This window comes from Scomber scombrus, chromosome 16 (genome assembly GCF_963691925.1).
Source record: "Scomber scombrus chromosome 16, fScoSco1.1, whole genome shotgun sequence".
In the NCBI taxonomy this organism is placed as follows: Eukaryota; Metazoa; Chordata; class Actinopteri; order Scombriformes; family Scombridae; genus Scomber; species Scomber scombrus.
The window spans coordinates 15,662,611-15,689,277 of record NC_084985.1 but is presented as its reverse complement, the minus strand read 5'-3'; the positions used below and the strand labels follow the sequence as shown (position 1 = coordinate 15,689,277).

Sequence of the window (26,667 nt, the reverse complement as noted above, 5' to 3'; positions counted from 1 at the left end):
TCATATGCGTATCCCACCTACTGTAGCATCTGATCTCAAGCATATACTGTATAAAAATAATGGATGTAACCATCGTGATGTCACCCTTTGTGGACTCCCGTTTTCAAGCCTCCATCAGTCTGTTTTTTTACCATTGCCATCTGAGATTTTTGGAGCCAGAAGTGACCATATTTGGACGAGAGGGTGGATCTAACCTACCCTAACGCTAGCGGCTGGCTTGGTTAGCATGGTGCATTTTACAATAAATGGTATAATGCTAATGCTAATTTTCTTAATTATGCATTACACAATAACATTCAAATGAGTGAGTTATATAACAGTTCATCCCCCTTACAGTTGTCATGAATGGAAAAATTAGCTATAGAGACTAAAACTGTTTTTTATGCTAGGCTGTAAACATGTTTATTTATGCAGTAAAATTGGGCATTTTAACATGGGGGTCTATGGGGATTAACTCGCTTTTTTCTTTTTTTACCAGGCCTGAAGGTTGCTGCTTGATGTCAAATATAAACTCACTGAGGGAATCCTGATTGAACACCTTCACAGCTGCACCTGCAGACAGACAAACAGCCATACTATTATTGAGGAGAGGCCCTTCACAGGACATGTAGACCAGTGAAGATGTTACTATGGTTAATACAACTTAAACGGTTACTGACAAAACATTTATAGTTTAGCATTACAGCAATCTGAGAGGAATAATAGAAAGCCTTTACCCCATAAAAGTAAATCGCCACTAGGATTTTTTTATTAATTAACTTTTAAGACTCGCGGTTACGAGAATATAAAAACATTAAAATATAAAATATTACATGTAGTTATGATAATGGCATTATCTAAAGTATATACAGTCTGATCAGCTGTTCTTGTATTTAATTATAACCTTTACATTGTTTAATATTTACGACCATGAAGATAAGTTTGCATCATGGAGCAGTTAATACATGTGTCTACTTGTGCAAAGTATAAACACCTTTTTCATCATTGTTACAGCCATTAGGTTCTGTGTTTAATGTATCCTCCATTGTAATGTAGTGCAGATGCTGACACATGCTATAGTGGTACATACTTAAGATGACAAAATATTAATTTAAATTACTTAACTAAAATACTTAACTGAAAAAGGTCCTTTATTCTTTTTTAATCTTTTTACACGAGAGACACAATATTAATTTTGAAAGTAGTTTAATTACAGTAAAGGAATGCAGCATAATGACAATATATCACACAGTATCAGGTATCATAATGATAAAGCATAAAATGATTACATATACAAATCAATTGAATGATACTACAACATGTGACACTAACCATTACACCATTGTGTAAAGGTTAGTGCTATTACACTATTGTGAAAAATAGCTCTGCAAACATGAGCCTGAATAAATAGCTTGGGCTGCCAGATTGTTTCCACTGTGATGATGTCAGAGCTCTTGTAGTTGGTAATGGTGACCCTTTAGATGAGGTGTCACATATGAAGGCCTATTAGGCAAGCCTTTCTATTGTTATACATGTGAGTAACTCACAGTGGTGTAAGAGGGGAGTCTAGATATTCCAAGGCCAGATAAAAGCCACTGGGTATGGGTGCACGCTTATCATAATGGTTTCTTTGACATGCAGTGTTTTACCAGAGGTCAGGAGGTCATGGGAGAAAAGAGGGAAAAAAGCAGAAACTGAAAGCTCAAAATTCGTCTCACGTTTCGAGAATCATATCAGCAACAGAACACAGACGCAAGGCTTGTTTTTAAAAAAAAGACTCAGTGGGAAAAAAACATGTTAGGAATGAAAGTCAAAAGGCCTCTTGTGGATTTTGGTATGGGCCTTTTATGCATTGCACTAATTCAAAAACAAGTCATATCCAAAACAACTGCTTTATAGATGAGAGTATTGCTTTTGGTAAAAAGTAGTTGAGATGCACAGAGAGCAAAAAAGGAAAACTATTTGATAACTGCATGAAAATAGACTAAATAAAAGCCTCTGACTCCGCTTTTGCTTTGCTCACAAAGAACCTTTCAAACCTTGGAAGCACTTGGGCTGTAATGGTTATTTCGAAGGTCAGTCCTCGCACCTTCTAAGAGTAGTGCACAAAGAGAAAAGCAGTGGGATAAAGAGGCATTGATAAACCTTCATATTCCTGTCTATAGAAACATGTCATCCTTAAGGGAACAACAATACAGACGTTTGAAGAGGAGCAGAAATCATCAAGATGTTCCTTATGAGAAACATGTAGGCTCACCTCTATTCAGTCATCATTCATCTCTGTAATTTACATCCAAATGAAAGAACAGGATCATATGCTAATCCTGTGGATGCCTGTCTCTGTACTGCATGTATCTGCAGCAGGTAGAATATGTTGTTCTGTATTCTGCACACATGTTCAATCAGGACGAGAGCTTTGTGGATTCTAATCTCACACTTTGTGATCTCCAGATATCCGGGGAGGAGAGGTTTGTGCACTGGAATGTGAGGCAAGTGTTTGTCTCAATGTGATGAGGGGTTCAGCATGAAGATTTACATTTTTCTATTAGTGGAGAAAACAGCAGGACGTGACTCCGCAGAATATGATTAACAGAGCTCGGGCGTGACTGTAGTTTGGAAGACTTGTGTAAAAAAAGAGGTTTGTTTTCTTTGCTGAACGTATATTTTGCAACAGATGTTTAATGAGTGCCATGAAGGAAGAGGTCTGTCTTTTTCATGGAAAAAGAATTAAAGCTCCACTGTTGGTCCTTGACTTAGAAAATACATACATGGATGCTGAATTATAGTGTAAAAAATGTCAATATGTTTCCAATACATTACACAGTCATATATCAATAAACAAGAGTAAACAGGGCATCCTGGTGGCCTGGGGGCTAAGGCGTAGACTGTGAACTGCAGCATGCACAGTTTGGATCTGGCCCAGAACTTGCATGTTGATCCCTATCTCACTCTCCTAATTTCCTGTCATCTGTTCACCAGAATCTCTCTAATAAAAAGGCATAAAATACCCAAAAATATTTGTAAATGAAAGGGAAAAAAATGGCATTGAATGTTTACAGTTGCAAAACAATGCAAATCTCAACAATTACCTGAATCTGTACTTGTTTGTGAGTGTAAAAGGCTGACAGAAAATTGTGACTGCATGCTTTGGGGTATCATAAAGAAGTAGACCATTAGGACAAAGTCATGCGACCGTATATATTCATTCTACATCCTCGTCTTTGTGTATGAAGTGCAGAAAGAAGAAAATTGTCCTGCCCACAGTCCACCTCTTTTTAATCCACGTCCAGGTCCATGTTGATCTCGGTGCTCAGGTTGAGGTAGAAGAAGGCGTACACACAGAGCACAAAGAACAGGATTGCTGCGATGACCAGAAAAGCATCCTGAGAGGAATAAAGAAAATATTTAAAGAAGCAGTACATATACACTGTATTGATGAACTACTTGTTTATTATATTTTAGTCTGATCCCTCATCTGTATTTAAACTGAGGTGCAGCTCTACTTTGTTTCAATCTGTCTGCAGTGATCTGTAATATTCATCAGTGTTGTGTCTATATTTGATAAGTCCCTATTGTCTTTCTTTTCATCTAAAACAGTTGCATTCCTAATAGTGTGAGTAGGAATGTATTGTTTATTAGCTCATTTTGAAAAATAAAACAACAACTACAAACATATTGTTCAAAACATTAAGTTATGTGGATGTACTTCAAGAACAAATGTAAATAGGACTGTCAATCATCACACTTCCACTTCAGCTACTAAAGCAAAAACATGTTTTGGTACAAAGAGATGCAAACATTTCAAATAAAATTAAGTCCAGTCTAGAGTATTGCAGGTAAATAGGAAAACATCCCGTTCACACTTCTTTCAGTTTATTTACTTAAAGTTCACAAGTCAACAGAGCCCAAGAGGTGTCATGGAGAAAAAACAAATTAGTGCACAATTTAATACTTCATTCCCATGATTTAGTGTCGTAACTTTCGTATGTCTTCCAAACAAATCAAACACCAAATAAGAGGAAGCCACAAAGCCACTCCTTAATGATGAATATTCAGCAGTTGTACAGGTCGATGTCAAATAGTGCTGTCATTTTTTTGAATGCAAGTAATAAAACAGCTAGAGCAATCTGGTAAATTAAAAAATCACATCACTTTACTGTAATGCAGCCTTTAAAACCAGGAAAAAACAAAACTCATGACATATCACGATTATGATATCCAAAATCTAAGACGATATCTGGTCTCATGTCACGATATCGATATAATATGCATATATTTCCGTGCCCTAACAGCAGCATCTTTTATGTAAATCCTTACATAAAAGATGTTCTTTTTCATGTATATTATTGTCATGCATACAAAATTAAATGAAACAGAATAAGACATGACAGTCATGTTTGCAAAAACGTAAACAAGCTGATATCATCATGTCACTGTTGTCTGCCCACAAAACACACAACTGGTGTTTTTACAGATCTCAACTCTACAGAAAATTTTCAAAAAGCCTCTCTTTCAGCACCCAAAAACACGATCTTATTGTTGATGAAAGGCAATGTATCTGCGTTTGTGTGGAAATGGTTTCAGGATCTTTAAATTTAAATTAGGTCTCCACAGAAGGTGTGTTATAACTCTGATGGAGCTATTTGCACATTAATGGCATATGCTCTTAGCTGCTTCAAGATAGATTCACTGTGGGAAATCGTTACCTGATGAAATTAAGGTGTGAGAAACCTGACACACTGCATAAATACAGCACCTTATCCAACCCAGGCCTAATGTCAGATTTCACTGCCAGATTTAGGACATATTTTCAAAAACAATAAAAATTGGTATAGACTATGTTTGGGGTTTGTAAAGTTTAGTTGCAGTTAAATGTGACGACTTCTGCATCTGAAAAATGAATCATTGATTTATTTCAGTTTTCTGTTGTTAAAAAAAGATTAATAAGAAACATACTATTTGTACAGTATCACATTTCAGAGCCAGGCGCGTAGTATTATAATTAAATATTCTATCTGCAGTCAAGTCTCCACAGTTCTCTTGGCATTCTTGTTGAGAAATTAAACTTACTTGAACAAAATGGCCTATTTTCTTTTTTTTTAGATTTTCTATTGGTTAATTGTCAAACAAATTGAGGCTTTCCAGAGGAGTGGCATTCAACTTGAAAATGGAAATTTAGGGCGCTCGTTCATTATGTGACGCTCACACGATTACAATCTTCATCAGCTGGAGTTTCATTAGGGCCACTCAGAGTATTGAACAATGCCAGTTATTCTTTATCAAGAGAACTCATTAGCAGTAAACTTTCTAATCAACACTGGAGAGCTTGGAGAGCTTTAAAAGAGTGCAGAGTGCAGTCTGATTGGGGGTTACTCAAAAAGAAATATTTGATTTGAACATGGAAATTAGTTTTAACATGCAAACTGGGCCACAACAACAAAGGTGTCATCAAAGAAAAACATTTGATTCTAGTCCTACACAAACTTATTCATAACATATGATTCTAATTTCCGCAGATATCTATAAAATCATGTGTGCTGTGAAGCAACTCACACAGAGCACCTATTTCTGGATTCTATGAGAACCTCGTGGGAGAAAACTTCCTGAATCACGTTAAACTGAATCAGTCTGCAATGTCCTGTTGTATTTGCGAGTGACAGGCTGAGGTGATACAAGGAAAAAAATACAGGCAAAAAAAACCCTGAATGACAATTTGAAAAAAACATCAGTTTGGTAATTGCTATACGTAGCACGCACACAAAGAGGCCTGCAAATTCAACCCACTGGCCAAACTGCTGAATGAAAGAGAATGGAGAAAAAAAAGTTAACAATGAAAACGAGAGAGAAAACAAGTGACAGATAAGGCTCTGCACAAACGAGGGGTGGTGGGGGGCTAATAATAATTGCTCTCTGACGAAGGGGCTGGGGGTGGGTGGTGGGGGTGGAGGGACAATTAAAAGGCATCACAGCATCCACAGCTATCTGTGTACATGTTGTAGTGCCTAGTCATCAGCAGCACTGGTCTTCATTAGCCTCAACCCACATTTATCTACATCCCGGCAGCTTCCAAACAGCTTAAAGTCCTTGCTTAATTGGAAAACTTTTAAATTTCATGCACTTTAGCTTCATATATTAACCGCCAGGCTCCCTCCGCTTGATTTACTTTTCTATTTTGCCTAGGCCTCAGAGAAAAGAGAACTGTTATCAAATCACGAAGGCTTGATTGTTTTCTGCTTTTTCTTGAGCTCTTGCGCAATGCTTTGAAAAACATGACAAAGAGAAGTGTTTGTAATTCCGTCGACAACATTGCGAAGAAAGTGTTTGGCTTCGGACGCAGGTAAGTATTTTGTGTAGTCGGCGCTGAAACAAAAGGACGCACGATAATGCAATCCAGTTGTTTTTTTGTTCGTTTTTTTCTTCTTGGATTCAGGATTCAGAGAGAAAGAGAACAGCTGGTTCTCTTGTCTGTGAAAACAATCTGGAGGGGTTTTGGTGAAAACACTTGAGTTGTAGAAAGCACCTGTACTTGATTGAGATCATTGTTTTGGAGGAGATCGGCCCACTGTGTTGACTCTTGCCTTGTCTCACAAACACATTTACGTGGGCCCACTTAGACACACACACGCACGCACACACACACACACACACACACAGCTTCTCTGCCCACATTCTGATGGAGACCCCTGGATGGGGGCCCAAGCACATCATCATCTTCATCATGTGGCTCTCTCAGCTATGGCGGCAGCTGCAGCACACTCGGCACGCTGGGAGCTGGGTCCCTGTCACCCTGGCGACAAGCCACAGCTCAGCAGACATCATTTCATCCGGCTCGCCTTTTATTCTCCTCCTGGGTTCGTTTGTGTGCGTATATGTGTGTGTGCATGTGTACGGCAGTCTGTATGTGCCTTTGTGTTTGTGTGTTTGTGACTGTATGTGGGTGACCGATAGACACAAACTGCAAACAACTGTTGGTGCATTTGGGCTGCGTTTGGTAAGCATGTCTCCTCGGTATAAATCATAGCAACAAATATCACATATTAGGTTAGATTTCATGAAAATGTTTTACTGTAAAATGTGACTCCAATCTTGATACTAAAATAATTTCTTACCTTTGAAACACATCTTGTGTCTTCCTGCTACCCTGACAGCATACCCCTCTTATATATCCGTGCAATACGAGTATATATATCGTGTAGCGATAGTAAAATGTCTATTGTTTCATATTATGCTCCATCGTTAATTTGTTTGTGTCAAAGTCTTTACAGTAATATTTTTTATCATTTGAAGTCTGTCCTTCTTTTGTGTGGATTACATAGATACATTCCTCTTTTAATTTTAGTTGCAAAGATTTTATTGAAGTAGCGTAATGAGTGTAGACCAGAACTGGAAATATTCATTCAGTGAATTTACAGAAAATGTACAATATTGTGATATGTATCATTATCGGGATATAAAATATCTTATATCAGGATGAGACTTTGGTCATATTACACAATCCCTACCGTCTTATACTTCCACCCTCATCCTCATTAAAATCTTTTGTAGGCCTATAACTAATCAACATTTAAAATGTTGATTCATAATGTAGTAAATTTACACTCACATCAAACAACATAACAATTCTCACATACTTAAGGATGAAAAAAGTGAATGTTATGTATATTTGCTTGCTGCATGATTTTAAATTAAGAATGTATCAATGAATTGGTACACCTTGGTAGTCAGTTGGTTATCACACAAGCCACATAAATTCAATTTAAATAAAGGCAAGAAATTAAAATAAATAAAAATGAATCAATGAATTTGTTAATTTTCAATTGATCAACTTATCCAATAATTGACTTGTAATAGGGTAAATCTATGTCATTATCACAGTCTTAATCCTAGGACTAGGATAATCTAAAAAAATATATATTATAGTGATTTTTTATAAGTAATTCTAGAAATAATCATTAGAATTTAACATGTAACAAATACTGTAAGGCTTTTACATAACTAAATGTCTTTCCACATGCTTTACACCGTACAAAAACATCTCTGTGAATTGGAAAAGCCTTAACACTATCACAACTCATTAACTATTATGTTTCCGCTTACTACATTAAATGGCATAAAAGGCCATAAAACCTACAAATTCCCATGTGCTATATTTCAACGCTCCTAACCAACTTGAAAATGTGAATGAGCCTCATAAACCTAATGGCCAGCACAGATAACAGATCCAACATGACTTGTGTGGAGGGCAGGCACTACTGTTTGGACCCCCCCCCCCCCCCCCCACCACCACCACTATCATCACCACCACCACCACACCCTCCCCTGTTGCCCCAAAGCAGTCAACCTAGGGGAAGCACTGTAGAGTCATTATCTCTAGCCTCTATCCTCTGCCAATTCCATAAGCGCTTTTCCCAAACTTTCTAGGCTCAGTGGTTTAAATAAGACCCAGGGAAAACAGTCCTGATCACAAAGTTAGTGTGCCAATTAGACAAGGCAGCAGGCTTGTTTCCTGTGCTGCAAGCTAGTGTGCTGGAGCTACTTTGAAGGCGTTTCTACTTCTGTGGGCAACCTGAGGAGAGACTACAGCAGACTTCAAGCCAGTTTTGTGACCCCGTTCCATCCACTGTTTACATGAGCTGCATTCAGGCCACAATACGCTGCTACCGTACACACACACCGTGACTTGTATGTGTTTGTACGTGCAGACATAACAGGTGGTCGGTTTACGACATGTCTCAGGTCAATGTTTTTGTGCAGCCCGACAACTGATCACTGTTGTGGGAACAGAAGTTCTCCCTCTCTCTCTCACTTTCTCAGTCTCTACCATCCCTTTTCTCTGCCAACTTATCCAGACTGCTCTGCTACTAGGACAGCCCCGAGACAGCCTGCCCTGGCAGCTGCCAGATTCTCTGTGCCCGCATGTCTGCTTGGCCCTTCTGAGATGCCAGCTGCATCTGAGATGAGCATCTCAACTGGAGAGATGGTGATAGGAGCAGAGAAGAGAAAAGAAGAGAAGAGAAAAGAAGAGAAGAGAAGAGAAGAGAAGAGAAGAGAAGAGAAGAGAAGAGAAGAGAAGAGAAGAGAAGAGAAGAGAAGAGAAGAGAAGAGAAGAGAAGAGAAGAGAAGAGAAGAGAAGAGAAGATAAGAGAAGAGTACAACATGCCTATAAAATCCACAGCCAAATCATTGCTGTCAACCAAAGGTTCAGACACAGAAAGTGGGGGCTTTCTACTGTCATCACAGAGCTGTGTAAAAATCGCAACTTTACATAATGTTAAAAAGGACTCAACGGGAAAGCAAGCGTGACCAAATATCCATTACATGTGGGCTGAATTTCAATCGAAATCGGGGGCCAAGAGGTCTAAGTCAGTTTAATATACTCGTCCCAGAGGTATTTTTAATCCGACCTCTGAAAATTCCCTTCGTCTTGGGCGTGAAAAACCTGAATTATTCATGAGCAATATCAATATTTCAAGATATGGACTAATCTAATTGGATTAAAGACGTGCTTAATGAGGCCTTGCGTGTCTAAGAGATGCATATTTTAAAACCTGACCATTTCACCCAGTGTTTAATTCTCGCTATGATTTGTTCATCTCTGTGTACTATGTGCCAACTGAAGCTTAATGAGGAAGTGAAATCTTTTGGCTTTTGATATACTGTAAACAGAGCCAATTTTCAATACTATGAAGCAAAATAAACATGTCCAAACAATAACACTAGACATGACTGATTTGTGTTTATTAACTGACTTTGATTTTAAACAGCTATACAAAAAAATCTCTGAGGACCTGATGTCATCTGCTGGTATCTGCAATTTCAAAGAGGATTTAAAAATCTATGGCAGCTGATATTTTCCAAGCTATTTTAGTAGCTGTGGGCTTTGCTGTGAAATAGTAAAACTGTTTGACTGAATGAGGAAAAGCATACACAGAAGAGCCACATTTGGCAGAGTGATAAACGTGAAGTCATCCATCTCTGCCTGCACAACAGCTCCTAATCACTGCAGTCTGACACAGTATTGGAGAGAGACACACCTTTCTCCCCTTCTTTCACTTTCATATTACCCAACTCTCTTATCACTTTTTTTCTTTCATTTTAGGTTTTCCTTCTGTGCTTGTTTTATTTCTGTTATATATAAAAAGGAAACCTGTAAATAATGTCTTCTTTTTTGTAGACAGAGTATTATATATTTCTCCAAAAACAGTTTATAATACTAAGTACAAGCAGGGAGTGCACATCACAAAATGCAGGTTGATATATTACAATCTCTCAAGTAAGTTGTAAGTAGCATGACAGTCAAGAATCTGGGATATTGAACGTGATCTAGTGAGACATACTCTCAAATAGGAAGGCAAATAGACAGACAAATGGAAAGAAGATGGTTGGCAGACAGACAGACAAGCTGAATCGCAGATGGCCCGAGACAGACAGTCAGGCAGAAAGAAATAGTGGGAGACATGCAGATACAGACTTCAGTAATCTGAAAGAGAAAAAAGTCCGAGCCAGGTCTCACCTTGAATCCAGAGGAACTCTTCTTTGCCTCAGCTTTCAGTCGTGTGGCCTTTAAGGCTGACTTTGTCTTTTTGTAGTCTTGCTTACCTGAAAAAAAGAAAAAAAGAACAGGTTTTGTAGCTGTATTAAAAGGGATAGTTCAAATGTGGGGGACCATTTCTTGGGCACCTCAGGAAGTCCTTTTGTCTGGCCAAGAAATAGTCCTCTATAGTCTTACTTACACCCAGAAAACAAGAAACAAAACAATATATAAAATATTAATTGATGAGTTGCTTTCAGACAGATTCTTTTTATCTTTAGACAGAGACTGATTAGCTGTTTCTTATCTTTATGTTAAGCTAAGCGCTGGCCTAAGCTGCACACCCATTCACCTGTGCTCGGTTGACTTCCCATGAGCTCAGCTCTCAAGGGTGATTCTTGTCGGTGAGCTGGCCACCTGGCAAAACATGTGTGTGACTGTGTGTGTTTCACATGAGGCAGGGCCGGCTGTCTTGGTCTAATTAGAAACAACACACTGCAGGAAAAGGAACTTTGGTAACAATAGGGTGGAAAGGCAACAGCTTGCTAAGCAGTGTGTGTGTGTGTGTGTGTGTGTGTGTGTGTGTGTGTGTGTGTGTGTGTGTGTGTGTGTGTGTGTGTGTGTGTGTGTGTGTGTGTGTGTGTGTGTGTGTGTGTGTGTGTGTGTGTGTGTGTCTGGTACTACTATATTTGTGAGAACTAATTTGTATGCTCCAATTATGGAAATATTAGCAAGTCCCTAAAGGGTTTATTTAGGTAATCTAGCTCAGGGTTCAATTTTTGAATTACAATTAAGTTAAGGTTAGGTTGATGTTAACCATGAATGTTTGATAGATAATGTTAAAGTCATGATTTGTGGGAATCAATGGACAGTCCTCATAAGAAGAGACATAGAGTGCAATAAAGAAATATGTGTGTAAAAAAGAGACCAAGCCCTCGGGTCAGCTTTGAGGTTTTCTTAGTTGGTGATTTAACATGGAGGGGCCAGTAGGAGTTTTTACTCTGAGCCAATTAAGCCTCATTTACATTGAAAGAGGGAACAAGGGGGAAGGACTGGTCCATATCCATCTGGAAAGGGTGTGGAACAGAAAAGAGTGAGAATGAGCTTGTGAGAAATGAATGATAAAGAGGTGTATGTGTGTTGTGACTAAAAACAAACAGAGCTGCATACCACTGAGTATCATGTCGCTTGGGGAGCAGTGGTTCTTTTCTTCTGGGGCCATGGAGGAGAGAGAAGATGACCATTAGCCTCGCACTAAGCAACTGCTCTGTCTCAACCCATACGCATTTTCGCTTTTTCATACTTTTCGTCGACGTTGCACTCAATTTCAATCTTCCCCCATCCCTCCTGGTCCTGGATTCCTCCTCCACCTCTCTCTGACTTGGTGGAGGGCTAATAGAAATGGGGAGCATGTTGCCAGGAGCAGAGAGTGAGCTAGTGGGAATTCACTGAATGTCTCCTTCACTTGTCAGAAAGTGGAGAGGGGGAAATTTGATTGGAGGCACCTCAGGTTGTTCACCATTCATAAAAAAATGGTGTAGGGCTTTAAGGCTGTGAATGGATAGTTGTGATAATGTAAGACTACAAGTAGCATAATATACTGCCATTCCCTTTGGCCAAGAAGAAAAACAATGAATCAAGAATAAATAAATAAAATTTCTATATATTCAAATTGAGATTTATGAAGGCATAGCTGGTTGTTTAATCTTCATTTTGTTGACAGTGACACATGAATGGTTGTGTATGTTAACAGTACAATGCTATGCATATGTGTTTAAAGCATTTCAAAGGCAAATTTTAAACTCTCCCTTTTTCTAGCTTATAACTGCATTTTTTGATGAGAGATATTTTACTGTATTAAATTCTTACTTCTACTCTTTGAGGTGTAGACTCAAATGTTAGTTGCTTTGACATGTTTCCCACACTTTGTATGTTGGATGGTTAATCATGTCAGCCTATTGGTGTGTATGTGTATGCGGGTGTGGAAACCATTTATAAACATTTTAACCTGAAACAGATCCGACTTGGATTGAAACTTTGGATACATTGAATACATTTTTGTGGCTTGGAGTCAGTGCGCAGTGCTTTTTAAATTAATAATGCTGCTTTTTAAATAGCCTTACTTTATGATAATTACACTACTTTAATCAAGAAGAAAAACAAACCATACTGAGAGCTAAATATGTTGTGAAATGCGTACAAATGAACAGAAAAAACATGCATGGTACAGTGGTAATTATCTTATCTTGCATATAATATGCAGATGAGCGAACTGACTCTTCACTAAGCCACAACACAGATTCAGTTTACAATGACAACAGTGACAGATCACCACTGTAACTCATAGTCATTTTTGAAACATAGGGCCTTTGAATTGTCACAGAAGCAAACCCAAGTAGGCATCTTATTTCAAGCTAACAACTGTGGATTTGGTTGGCTGAAGTCACGATCGATAAAGTAAGTTAATGACATGCCCCTAGCCTTTGCTAATAACAATAGATCACAGAGTTTTATCCATTCCTTACACTTATGATTTTAGAAAGAAGACACCACCCTCTAAATTCTTTAGACAGAGAGTAATACTCTTATTAGAGCCCCTTGAACACAGCTTTGGCCCTTGGAGAAATCCAAAGCTTGACAGGCCTCCTGTGCTGATTTATGCTTGCTAAGTTGATTGCACAATTGTTGTTCAGTTGCCAGGTTTGGTAAACAGTCAATAGTTGAAACTTAACATAGAATTGTAAAACCTACTCCTACATTTCTTTTCAACATCAACTGGTACTGGATTTGATATACAATACAATATTTTTTCATATACAGGATTTTATAGGAAACAACCCAGTAGGGCTGGGCCAACCTTTAACCTTGATTACGATTAATGAACGATTATCTCCACCCTTGATGAACAATTAGGTATTTTCACAGTTTCTTTTGTTTTGTATTTTACACTGCCCTCACACGATATTTTGTGATATTTTCGTGTCTTTAGGGAGTGAAAATAATTATGTTTTAAGGTGTGACGCTGGGCTTAATGTCTAGTTTAGGCACAAAACTCACTTGATTAGAACTATGAAAAGATCATGGTTTGGGTTAAAATGATCACTGGAGACAAGTTTTCAAATTCCTTAAAGATATGCAACCTTAACTGTCATGGCAACAGTGAACACCACGATTAATTGACATGAGCAAGATTAAGTCGATTAGAGTTTCTAAATGTCGGTTTCAATTATTTTTCGATTATTGCCCAGCCCTACAACCCAGACATAACTATGTAGGAAACATTAAAATTGTGGAAATCCATGATCTCTGTCCTGTAACAGGCACCAGTGTCACTTTACTACAAGCTCACAATCAAACAATTTGTGGATAATTATTAGCTTGTTAGCTGTGTATTAAAATCTGTGTACACAAGGTCCCTTTACTGCAGTAAAATCCTGAAGGATACTCAAAGACAGAACAATATCAGAACCTAAACGAGCATCCACCTGTGCTGTTTTCCTCATATGTAGCATTTCTTCATGTTAGTCTACATGGAGAAATCACATTTATATGCAAAAAATGTCATCACAACCCAATACAACCATAGCCATCTGGTAAGAATCAATACTTAATTGGAGAAAAATAAGAATAATTACACCAAGTAGGAGAATGAATAGTTCATATGGAGGAGAACAGCCAAAAGATTACATCAGGCTACGTAAGGTATTGTAATATTTTTGTAATATAGCCCTGTCCTGTCTTAAAGCCACGTTACCTTTCTCCTGTGGTTTGCTTGTGGGGCTCTGCACACACACACACACACACACACACACACACACACACACACACACACACACACACACACACACACACACACACACACACACACACACACACACACACACACACACACACACACACACACACACACACACACACACACACACACACACACACACACAGTCCTGATGATATTGCATTGGGCTTATGAGCACACCTATTTGTCATTGCTCATCCCCCTGCTGCACCAGTGCTGTAGACATTTTCTGTCACCAATTATCTACCTGCGCTGGGCTACACGCCATCCCCCTCCCTGCGTCTGCTTGCCACACTGAAAAGGCATCACTGTCCTTCTGTACAGCAACGACAATGCTGTATCTCAGAGGAACATTAGCCCTTGTAAGGCGGCCTAGAGTGCCTGCTGAGAGGCTTCCCTGAGTGCACCTTCCATTGAAGTCATCACTGATTTCATGTCAAGAGGACAAGAGAAAAGTGAAAGTGTCCTTTCCAGCCCCCAACACCATTTACTGTACATTCCCTTAGATGTGTGTTTCACGGTTCTTCCTGGCTAGTCTGTCATTGTGTTCACCTATAAATGGTGTGAGGGAACATGAGTTTTTATCTCGAGCTATTGTTTTGTGAGGCATAATGAGACAGGTATTAGCTAAAATTAGCCACATGTGATTATGCACTCAAGAGAAGGATGGGTAAAGGTATATGATTTGTGTGTCACACAAATTGGCCATTAAAGTGAAGCTACGAGAGGAGTAGACATCTAAAAGCATCACAGTTTGTCAGAATGTATAAATGTCAAAAACAGTATTAATCGTCATTCATTTGTTCCTGTGACGTATAAAGTATTTAAATAAACTGTGTGTGGACGCTCAAATTCTGAGACATCTTTACCAAAACCTGACCATGACAGCAATGGCAAAGGCTATTTCACAACGTTGCATTGAATGCATGTGAGAAAATAGACAAAGTAGTACTATAGGATGATATGCTCGCCAATTGGTCCCCATTGATACATAATTAACAATACTCATAAGACAAGAGAAATGTGTAATATCATGTACGTGATTACCAAACACAGTGCCTTGCCTAATGACATCATGTTGTGTTGCAGAAAACGTTGAGCCTAGTTTGAGTTTTTTGCTGAATGACCCTACATTGTTTTGCTAAAGCCTTCTGTGTTGGCACTCCTCCTGCACCGATTCAAATGAATGAAAGGGTTGCATCTTTTCACTCAGGGCTAAAGTCTACTCATCTCTTATCTATAAATATCATGCACATGCATTAATGCTGCCTTGAAAAATTTAACTGTAAGGTTGTCACAGGAACAAATAAGTTATAGCTGTTATTCCACTCATCTATTACATGGTTGTGTTTGCAATGTTTGTCAGTTTATATAAAATTAAGACAATACTGTAATGTTCAAAAAGCTACTGTACACTATTGTTTGGTGGAAAATTACAACAATCCAGTGTAGGAGTCTGTCAAGAGAAAAAGTAACATACCTGAGGAATTAAGCATGTATGTGTATGTTTGTGTCCATGGGGAATAGCCGTCTTGCTTATGCACCACATGCAGAGTGATGGGGTTATTTGGACAGACAGCCCACCGTCCAGTGCTCTCTAGGAGCCCTGGGACAATTCGGGCAACACACTGACAGAGTGTCTGACAGTTCTCCATGCTTTGCTTTGCTTCTGTGTCTATCTGGCATGGCGGCCAAATAGTCAGTGACCACATGGTGCGGATCGCTGGCATCTGCCAGAATGCATAGTAGTGGAACTGGAGATTTCTGATGCCAGACACATGGGTGATATTTATGCCTTGTCCTTTGCGTCATGTCAGGGGAGGAAAAGGGAGGTCAAATCTAAGGTGGCAGCAGTGAGCATATACATATCTACATCTACGTATTTAAAAAAAGAAAAAAAGATATATATATAAATATATATATATATATATACATTATCATTATTACTTCTTAAGTCAACAATTTCTAATTTGCCATTGGGTGTCTTTATCAGTGTGAAACGATTTTCCATGTAAGAACACTATAGCTTTACCTCTCCTGAGGGCAGCTTGATGCAGTCAATTATAACAGGTTTAATAATGGTATTTAAAAAGAGTGTCAACAGTGGTCCCCTGATGTCCATTTGACATGACAAAAGCACTCCAGCAGAGTTGATGGTACAGCTCAACAACCAGCCTGGACTTCCGCTGATGTGCCATGAATAAGCAACCCTATTACGATTTTAAATTACTATGTGTGGCCTGTTCTTGCTCTCAGAAGACACAGCCCCATGCTATCTTTGAAGACTTAATTTTCCTCTCTGACATTTTTCCCCTGTCTCTGTTTTCCACCTTTGCTGTTAAACAGTGGTTCACTGAAATTGCCTGATGGGCATTCTTTTCAAAAAAGAAGAAAAAAATGTTGAAATTGAGGGTATGGAAGGTGGCAGAAGTAGAAAAAGGACCAAAGCGTCCATGGCATCTGTGTTACATATTTTTTGAATTAATGAGATAGAAGAGGATCGGGAGGGAAGACGAAAACACTACGTAGTAAGGGGAAAAAGGGGGAAAAAAAGATTTCCGGCATCACTGGTAGGGGATGTGACAGAAGGAGAAGTGGCTTGTCATGTTATGTCTGTCTCTCATTTGTTGAACCTGCTGGGTTTTACACAATGGCTGACAGTTAAGGGATATCTTCAGGCTAATTCATTTTTTTCTTCTGTCCCAATATGAATACACATGCAACTGTTGTGCTGTTTTCTGAGATCTCAAGCCCTAATAGCCTGGTAGTGTCAACAAGACAAAGAAATGTCTCTACATGCTATTAATTCCCTGAGAAAGATAAATTGGTATTGCTGTCATGACATCCCTTTTTCCTTTTAAAAAGTGGAACAACAAAATGGTGCAAAAAAATAAAACATGCACCAACAGAAATCATCTATGTAGATAGACCATCCTGTGAGTCATGCTAACCCACAGGAAATATTAAACCTGGGATAATCTGTGCTTTCTTTCACAAGAACGGTGAAGAAAGGTACCAGTCATCTCTTCAAGTTTTTAATTTTTTTAATTTTATCTCTGGTAAAAAAAAAACCTAAAAAAAAAACACTTCAGGGCTTCCAAAACCATCTCGTGATGGTTATTTATGATAGCTAGTAGGGCATCAGAATCCTCCTGTTTAATTCTCACTGTGGACAACTGATCAAAGAAGTCACCAGTGATGTTCCATTAAATTGCAAATTGGACACAAAAGCCAAAGACATGTTAATGAAAAAGGCTCAGTCATTATTGGGTAGTGTCACCTCTTCTTGAGTTAGGACTAGGGATGTGCGATATGACGATATATATATATGATATACTGTATATACTGTATATATTCAGCCTCATTCCTGAACTTGTTGTGCCCCAGCTTCCTCTGAATATTCTCTTCTTGTGTTGCAGTTGCATTGATAACTGTGTCATGACTGATAAAATGTTCTCACTTTCCAGAGTTGAAAAACCTGACTCACAGCTGAACAGGTAGTCTACACTGGCCCGGATAAGCTCAATTCTATATGACGCAACCAATCCTAAAGCATGAAAATGTGGATTACAATTAGCAGTACTGTGTTCCATGGTATCTGCTATTTTCTTACACATAAACAGGTTTAAATGAAGTACATATTTTTCTAAAGCCTGTTTCACACACTTTTTGAACGTTTTCTGTTTCTATACAGTGAACAAACTAAATGATCTTCATCTTATATTTTCTAATTGCACTGATATTACATATTATGTTGTTTTAATATGCAGTGCATTGTGTAATTTGAGATACCCTTAAGTTAACAGTTACTGTAAGCCAGTAGAACAATGCTGAGGGTGATTTTGCTCCAGATTTCCCCACCAGTATTTGACGTATAAATAATGACAAGCTTGATATGCGTGTGTTGTAACAAAGTCTATTTCTTAATGAAGAGGATTTGGGTAAATACACATGAAATAATATGGCAATATTATGCTAAAATATTACATTCTAAACAATCTCAAATAAAATGCATCAAGTATAATAATAAGAATCAAACACATAATTTGTTACATGAAATGAAATGTAATACCAACCAAGGCATACATGCGCAAATAGAGAAATTAATCAGATTTAGGGCCCACAACGTGTGGTTGGTTTTCTGGAAGAAGGGGTTTTCCCTCAAGCTGTTTCCAATCAACTGAGACTTAGATCCAATTCAAGAAAAAGCAGCACATCTTCCATTCGAGAGTGACAGTGCACCTTCTGCACACAAACTAATTTGTTGGACTTTCCAGGGACAAAGGATTTATAGGGTCATGAAAGATACTGTATATTGTTATTATGACAGTGTCCCATGGTGTCCTGATTGTTTTATAATTTTCATCTTCTGTAATGTGTCACTTTCTTCAGCTCAACTATATCTATTCATCTATTACGGAACTAATTTTCTCCACTTTGTTGACCCATTTTAATCCTTGTATAGGCTCCTGATGAGGGTATTCATTGATCAAAACCATAAAATCAAAAATAGCTTTACGAAACATCTCACACAATTTGGTGCAAAAATGTTCTTCCTTGGAGAAAGGGGGCACCTTTTGTTTCTAAGGCTATGGGGAAAAAATAACTTCCTTTTGCATTTGCATCAGTAATAGCTGCTCACAAATATCCAGCTTCACCGATGGGGACCTTTTGGTTTTGTTCCACAAGAATAAAACAATAAAGAAAAAACACATGATGAGCTGTGATCTTCAAGCAACCACAGCTGGCATGCTAACGGCAACCAAACTTATGATTGATACCAAACATATTGCCTTAGTTAGGCCTTTGAGATGTAAGAAGAAACAAAGTACCGCAGGATTAGATTGGCATTAAACTTTGACAGCTTCTGACATGATAACAAAGGGGCTTTTTTTTTAAAGCATGGAATTCACTTTTTATCAGTGATGTTACCTCAGATGCTGCTTGGTTGTATTGAAGTGTAATTAAATCCACTACTTGTACAGTACATGAGTTGTAATCCAGTCTGCTTTAAGGTATACTACTCAGGATTTTCATTAAAAAAAACAATGTACAGACTAATAAAAGACTCATCATAGTAATGCCCGTCAATCATAATTTATGACCCTTTAGAGGTGTGTATTTATCCCTCTGCCCTCTGCCTGTATTTTGTATTTTCTTATCATTTTGCTGTGTTCGAGACGCTTTTGGGTGTCAACCTTTGGGCAGTGGGTGTGTAATCCCCAGCCAATAACATTGTGCAGGATGTGAGGTCGGGACTTGTAGTGTGGCGATCAGGTTAAATCACTATCTCTGTCCTCTGCTCAGAAGTTTAATTTCAAGCCAATATGAATTGTAAAAGCTTCCAGGACTATGCAAAGATGTTATGCTTATTCTTGTATAGTTAATATTGATAGGGGTTGTCAAAAGAGGTGAGCTGTTGGAATACGTGAAACCACCACAGGATTGCTCAATGTAACACAGTACTGTTTGTGATTTATTAAAGAACCAGCACATAGGATTTAGTGGCATCCAGTGGTGAGAAATTGCGGTTTAAAAATATTGTGACTGTTTTTTATTTATCTGTGTACAAAATGTTAAATTAATGGCTAAATTGCTTGAGTCCTGACGATTTATGCTATATTATGACACAAACTAGCTATTGCTTGATTTAACACTTTAAATTACAGTTGAATACTTTTCTGTTGCTCACAAATCGATTAACCATAGGATAAAGAAAGACTTACCAATCTGTTTTCTGTACTGATCAACCGGTAATTTGGTCGCGCCGGCATCCTTCTTCCCCATTCTCCTTCCTCAGCCTGACAAGAAACGAATAGAAAAACAACCTTGTGAATGTGCGAATTTCACAGCTGGGTCTCAATGTTACAACTGATCATTTAGTTTAATCAAATACGGATATAGCTCCATTCCTGTTACTGTAGCCTGAGATAACTTGTGAAATCTGTGGGAAGGATTGAAGTTAATACACAATCATATATAGAGAAGAGTAGTCAGTTTTGATCAGGCAGATGATTTATCTTTCACATACATCTGCTAGTCATAATTAAATTAATTCACACCACCTTCCATGTGTGTTACGTTCACAGTATGTGCACTTCCTATCCATCTCATTTAGTCTAACACCATTTCCCTTCACACCATGAGCTCTCCTTGATTACCCTGACAGCTCACAGGGAAGATATAAAGAGAAAGAGCTAGAAATATATATATTTTTTTAAATGTATCTGCAATCTCCACGTGTAACTAAGCTTGTGTAATAGAATAGATGTCAGTCTGTGGGTGCATTTACACAACACGAGTGCATAAACCGCATGTACAGCACAGTCAACAGGAATAACCACACCTAAACAATATTTTGCTTTACAAAGTACAAAAAAATCTGTGTTTTTCTTGCATTCACCCAAAACACATTTGTTTCTCAGTGAGCTCTCTGCTCTAAATTCCAGACAGGCTTCCTCACAACACACTGCATCAATCAATATTGTAGCCTTTTGTTTAAAATAGTGGAAAAAGCAAATATGAGACGACGGCAGGCCTGTGCTGTCTACTGGAATCCCTTTGACCTGTTCTGTCTGAGAGATTTGTGCATGATTAGATAAATAATGTTCAATATCCACCAAGTCCTGCTCAGCTAATGACAATTGATTATCATGAAAAGAGACCATGTTTAACTGTGACAGAAAGATAAACGTGTACACATTTGTGCACAGGGGAGAACAGAGAAATATGAGAAGAAAAAAAGTATATATGTGCATCCAAGAAGAACAGGAGTGGAGGAAACTCTGGAGGTGCAGCCGGGGAATAGAGGAAAGAGACTGAATTAGCATGCTCAAGGAGCGTGGCTGGCTGCCTGTGCTGACTGATACCTTCTCATGGGAGACCGCTGCCTTAGGAGACCTGGATTTTACCTAGCACTAAAAACACTGTTTTCAGCTACATTTCAAACACTGTTAGTGCCAGCAGAGAAGGAGGATGTATGCACAGCTATTGTTCTCCAGCAGTTGGAAACCAGAGTCAGCAAATTAAAGGAAGTGAGAGGAAGACAAAAGGAGACAAGGAAATTGTCCAAATGTAATGTTTACAGTGGGACACAGTGGGCTCTCTGCATTGTTGCTGTGTCGTACTGTGCAGCACTATCTAAATTGCACAATAAACACATTTGTAGACTCTGTTATCACCCATTGTCAAAGTTGCTACAGATGTGTTAAGTATATTTTGCATTTGAAACAGAAGGGTACAAGACACATACTTTTACACCTTAGATACATAGATGATAAAGCTGATACTACATTTTGGTCATTAACAATATTTAGCACAATCTCAACCTAATTGTTAATAAAACTATATCTAAAAAGTAAGTCTAGCATTTTATTTCATAATGACTTAAATGTCTGGGTTGTATCCCCAGTACAGTAAACAATGTGCTATCCCATTTAATCTAAGAGTAAATGTTTGCCCTTGAGTAAAGTGTACTGACTCACAAATGAATTTGCACGTGACAACACAACTACATTTTTCCAGGAAATACTGTAGGTATTATGTCAACCTTTATAAAACTGCCTTGAAAGAACAAGAACAAAGTATGTGGCATACAGTTTCCTTAAGACTTGAATCCAGACATGATCATGGATTAATGCAAAGTGACAATACAGTCAAATCAGGTGTCAGTTTATTAGGTATATTTCGCTAAAAGTAATGTAGTTTAATGCAACAGTCCTGCAATGTTTTTGAAAATTTTGCTGAAACATTTTAGAGTTGTTGATTCAACTTTGTGGTTATTTTGGAGGCTGTAGTTTGTAGTTTGTGCTGTTGAATTACACCGTGTTATAATGAGATGTGTTTCCAATATGTTCTATTATTCTGGTTACTGCAGGTCTGTTGTATTAGACGGCACCAGCTTTAGCCAAGTGTACCCAAAAAGGTGTAGGTAAATGCAAAGTACATAACATAGCTTGATATTTGGGGGCATTGTGGTCTCTGGATAATGGAAGTATAGCTTTCTATCTGTTGAAACAGACCTACTACGCTCTGCGGTTTAAGTTTTCTAAGTTTTAGGTACAACTAATATTGCTTGATAATAACTAAGTTAGTTGTGCATGCATTTGCAGGACTTCGCTCTTTTGTAGTAGACACATGGCGACAGTTTAGTGCGTGCAGGAATTGTATTGTAATTTACAGTTGTCGTATTGTCATTTTTAACGCCCCTGGTAATACTTCAGAGTAGGTGGATATTTATTTATACAAGAGAAAGCATTCCAGTGGAGACGTTACTACATTGACTGCAGACTTCATTCATTGCATTCACGAAAGTACTTACTCTGCTCTTGTTTCTCGGGAGAATAAGTCGCTTAGTTGTGGTGTTTCTGCATTATGAGACGCCTGGTGACAGGACTACAGGACCGTTTTATTGTACTTTGCTCTAAATTTCTCCAGAATGCCAACACACCGCTTCTCCCACTGATAGTTCCTGGTTACACGTCAACATTGGTGTGAGGAAGTGATTTCCTCCAATCAGACACCAGTATTTGTGAAGTCGACCAATAGCAAGAGCGCAGGGCGGGGCGAGGCGGGACGCTCAGTCAAAACACATTTAAAAAGCGCGTGATGTGTAGACACACTCCCATTCATCCCAAAATACCCAAACCTCCATGCATCTCAAGACTGTGGGATGTATCGAATTTGTAACCAAAGCAGCTACACTGGTTGTTCCTAACATTGCAAATCAAGTCATTATTAAATAATTAGGTAAAACAATGATGCAATCTGGTGTATTCAGCCTAACCAAAGTACAACATTAAAGACAGACCACCACAATAGAAAGACCTTGTGCGCACCTGAGTGTCACACACAAAGATGCATCCTGGCATCGTCCTAAAATGTAAATGTGCTATTTCAAGTGACAAAGATGTAATGTTCTATTAATTAAAATGCCATATTAGTTTGACATGTTGGCCTTAAATCATTCTTTGCTTGTCAGATTACAAAAAAGTGTCGCAGTTATCCTTGCTGGAAACTGTAACATTGTGCTGTGACAATTAAAGAAAGCAACAGCCGACCTCATCAAAGACGAGGAAATCTCACTCCACGGTGTTCACTTCTCTTTCATCAGTCTTTTTACATTTTTTTCTTTTTCTTACTGTGTAGAATTTTATTTCCCCCCTAATTGCATCCAGCCTCATTGCTGCCTGGGGCTTCGTGCAGATTATGGGTAGACTTGCCACCGCTTGTAACTTATTGAAGTTTAAAATTATTTTCTGCTCTCCCATGGGCACGCCATTTGCATGCAGCACAGCAGTAACTATGTAATCTGCCTAAAATGTGCCTGTATTATGGTTTACTTTAGAAGAAGCTGTCATTGATAGTGAGGACTTTAACACTGCCCCTAGATGAAAGAACAAGTATTTGAATGACATTTGTCAATGATAACATTTCTTTTCACAGAAATTGCCAAGGAGAAATGAAACTCTGCTACATATTCACACAATAGTCTTTTATAAGTGTGACACAGAAATTACATGAAAGTATACTTAAGGTATACTGTAACCATTACACACTATAATTGCATACTATATCAATTTACATACATGTATGTGCTATAAGCCCCAAAGCTGCTAAAGCTGCCATGACAGCTAAGTTATAACAGTTAACAAATAGTTCCAATAAGAAGCCTGAAAATGTTGTACTAATATGGCCATCAAAAGCAGCATGAGTGTAGTTAATGCAGAGCTCAAATGTTCTCTTGTTATACTAAATGTGTGTGATTAATTTCTCCCATTGAATGAAACAAACTAACGTGCTGTGCCTGTCACATTGATAGATATGGAAAGCATTAGTATCAACAGCTAATGTGAATGAAAACTAAGCAGGATTGATTTGCCTGATTAAGTTGTAGTGTGTGGACTGTGCACATCACTGAAATGTATAGATAACACTTTAGAGATGAGAGGATTTTCCCCAGGCCACGTTAGTGTGAATTTAAAAAATCACCAACGATTGTCTCCACAGAGACAGTATACAACAGAGTTAAGCCTTGGCAGTTTTCTGAAAATGATCATTTAGTTTTTGAGATCTGTTTGTGTGTGTGCCTGTCTTTCTGTTTTTCTCTCATTTCTTTTCTGTCTCTCTCTTCCCTCCCTCTCTCTCTCTCTCTCTCTCTCTCTCTCTCTCTCTCTCTCTCTCTCTCTCTCTCTCTCTCTCTCTCTCTCTCTCTCTTTGAACCTCACTCTTTTACACTCAGTCACTCTCTCTCTCTCTACTCCTCTGTCTCTCTCCATCTCTCCTCTCAGGCAGTTAGACAGCCTTTAATTGCCAGACATTAAAAAGAATGCTACAGAAGAAGAATCCCCTGGGGCCATTGGCAGGCTAAATGGCAGCTCTGCTGCCATTGCCTCCTCCTACGTGCAGCAATGAAGACGTGTCAACATAATCTTGGGCAATTTGCAGTCATCATCAGGGGGATTGATTAATTTTCTAACTGAGTGTCAGTTGTAAACAGCACGATTGTCTTTCTGCATTTTTGTCTTACTTTTTTTTTTTTTTTTCAAAAGCAAGGTACTGATCATCAGTCATCAAAATGCATTCATGTGAATTTGGACATTAATCCACCTTTTAAGATGCTAGATAATAGACATGTTTTCAAATGGGTTTAGCACACTGTGTGACAATAGCAATCTTATATGTTCACTGTACATCACATGGTCTAATACAATTTTGTTGACAATCTCTGTCAAACTGTACAATATCAGTTTTGAGGTATTATATATGAATTCCAACTGAACTGTAGCATTACAACATGGAAAATATAAAGGCAAGCAGCCACGTCATCAACTCATCATCGATCTGTTCCTTTTTAAACTTTATTCAAAAATTATAAAAAATTGTGTTTGAGTTGGTATTTAAATGTTGGTCATAGCTGAAGTCACAATGTGAGAATTGGATCCTAAATTTGTGACACTGGCAGCATTTTTACACAGGCTGTTTTTGGTCATTTTGGATTAATGTCCAAATACTTTTTTCAACTTCTGTTCCAAAACTGCAGTGTATCGGGGGCTTTAGGCTAACTTAAGTGTAACATGATGGAACATGTCATAAGTCTCTGATGTAGTGCCTGAACTCTAGTTGTTGTTTTTTTCATCCAAACATATACTATCAAAGGATAATGCATAATTGAACTGAAATAGCATCCCATACAACAGGTTTACAATTCCATAATAATAATAATTCCATAATTGTGTTCACATATCTGTCGCTGTTCTAGCGAGCACATATGCACACACATAGATACACAGAAACATACACTACCGTCTAAATTCTGTCATATGAATTCTTAGAGTTTGAAGTTGCGTGTTACCTTTTCATTTCCACCCTCAGTCATTTTATTGGTTTGGAGGAGAAGACACAATTCTCTCTCCTTTTTAATATTCTTATCTTGGTTTCCCCGCTATGCCTGCAGTGTGAATTCTCTCTCCCTCTCTATCTCCCAACCCCAGAGTTCCCTCTCATTGACGGGGAAACTGTATCAGCACAGATACAGAGTGAAATGAATTTGGGTTTTATGAAACGCAAGGTCTTATATATGAAAAAAACCTCCAACAGACCTGGTGAGATAAGTTATCATACAATGGATTTAGTCCCGTTTCACTCCAGTCATTATCCTGTATCGGAGTATAGCGACTCTGACGGCAGACATCCCTTTGTGATCTGCAGCAGTTGGCTTAAAGACTTAAGAAGAGAAGTTCCAGGTACAGAGTTGAGAAAAAACACAAAGATAATAAATAAAAAATTATTTGCTTTACCTAACTTGGCCAAATGTCTTTGTGAAGAATTAAAACAAGAGAGTATATACTGGTCATATATTGCATGAAGTGGCATATTTATGTCCCTTTTACAGAGTTTCTATTGAAAAACGAGTAAGTTTGAAACATAAAAAAGTCAGATGGATATTGCATTTTCAATCAATCTATAGTTTAATAAGCTAGCTAGCTACAGCTGATAAGATCTGCCAGCAAGAGTTGTCATTCCAGCTGTAAAAAGTTTGTTTTGAGTGGTGAATCTACCACAGTTATCATCATGCACTGTGTGAGAATGGAACAATAACAATGGGGGAGTTTGGCAAATGATCAATTTCTCACCTCAAAAGTCGGCAAAGCCAAGTCATACAGAGGAAGTGAAGAATGTGATTGGGTTTTCCAGTTGACAGTAAACGTCATTTAGTCATTTTGGCATCTTTTGGCCATTAGAGGAATTATATTATTTCTCTTCATCACTGGCTACAACATACATCTTTATTTTTTCATTCTTTATTTGGATCCCCATTAGCTTTTACACTGTGGTTGCTGATCTTAATGGGGTACTGTGA

General features: G+C 38.2%; 1 protein-coding gene across 2 annotated transcripts; it reads right to left on the bottom strand.

Moving 5' to 3' along the window:
- Window positions 1-1,168: 1,168 nt before the first annotated feature.
- triqk (triple QxxK/R motif containing) lies at window positions 1,169-22,773 on the bottom strand. Of its 2 annotated transcripts, XM_062436458.1 has the most exons (5): window positions 22,627-22,773; window positions 20,033-20,107; window positions 11,681-11,719; window positions 10,493-10,578; window positions 1,169-3,362 (listed from the first exon to the last, which is right to left on the bottom strand). In XM_062436458.1, exons 2-5 carry the CDS (start codon window positions 20,091-20,093, stop codon window positions 3,255-3,257), a joined length of 294 nt encoding a protein of 97 aa, XP_062292442.1. In that variant the 5' UTR covers window positions 20,094-20,107; window positions 22,627-22,773; the 3' UTR covers window positions 1,169-3,254. The 2 variants fall into 2 exon arrangements, with proteins under 2 accessions (XP_062292442.1, XP_062292443.1); XM_062436459.1 differs by lacking the exon at window positions 11,681-11,719.
- Window positions 22,774-26,667: the final 3,894 nt, after the last annotated feature.

What these genes read in the sequence shown, in the direction of transcription:
- triqk (XM_062436458.1), bottom strand. Translation starts at nt 20,093, where the DNA reads ATGGGGAAGAAGGATGCCGGCGCGACCAAATTACCGGTTGATCAGTAC. An exon ending in AAGCGACATGATACTCAGTG is followed by an intron (nt 10,579 to 11,680) that starts GTATGCAGCTCT and finishes TCTTTTTTTCAG; the next exon opens with GTAAGCAAGACTACAAAAAG. An exon ending in AGAGTTCCTCTGGATTCAAG is followed by an intron (nt 3,363 to 10,492) that starts GTGAGACCTGGC and finishes TATTCCTCTCAG; the next exon opens with GATGCTTTTCTGGTCATCGC.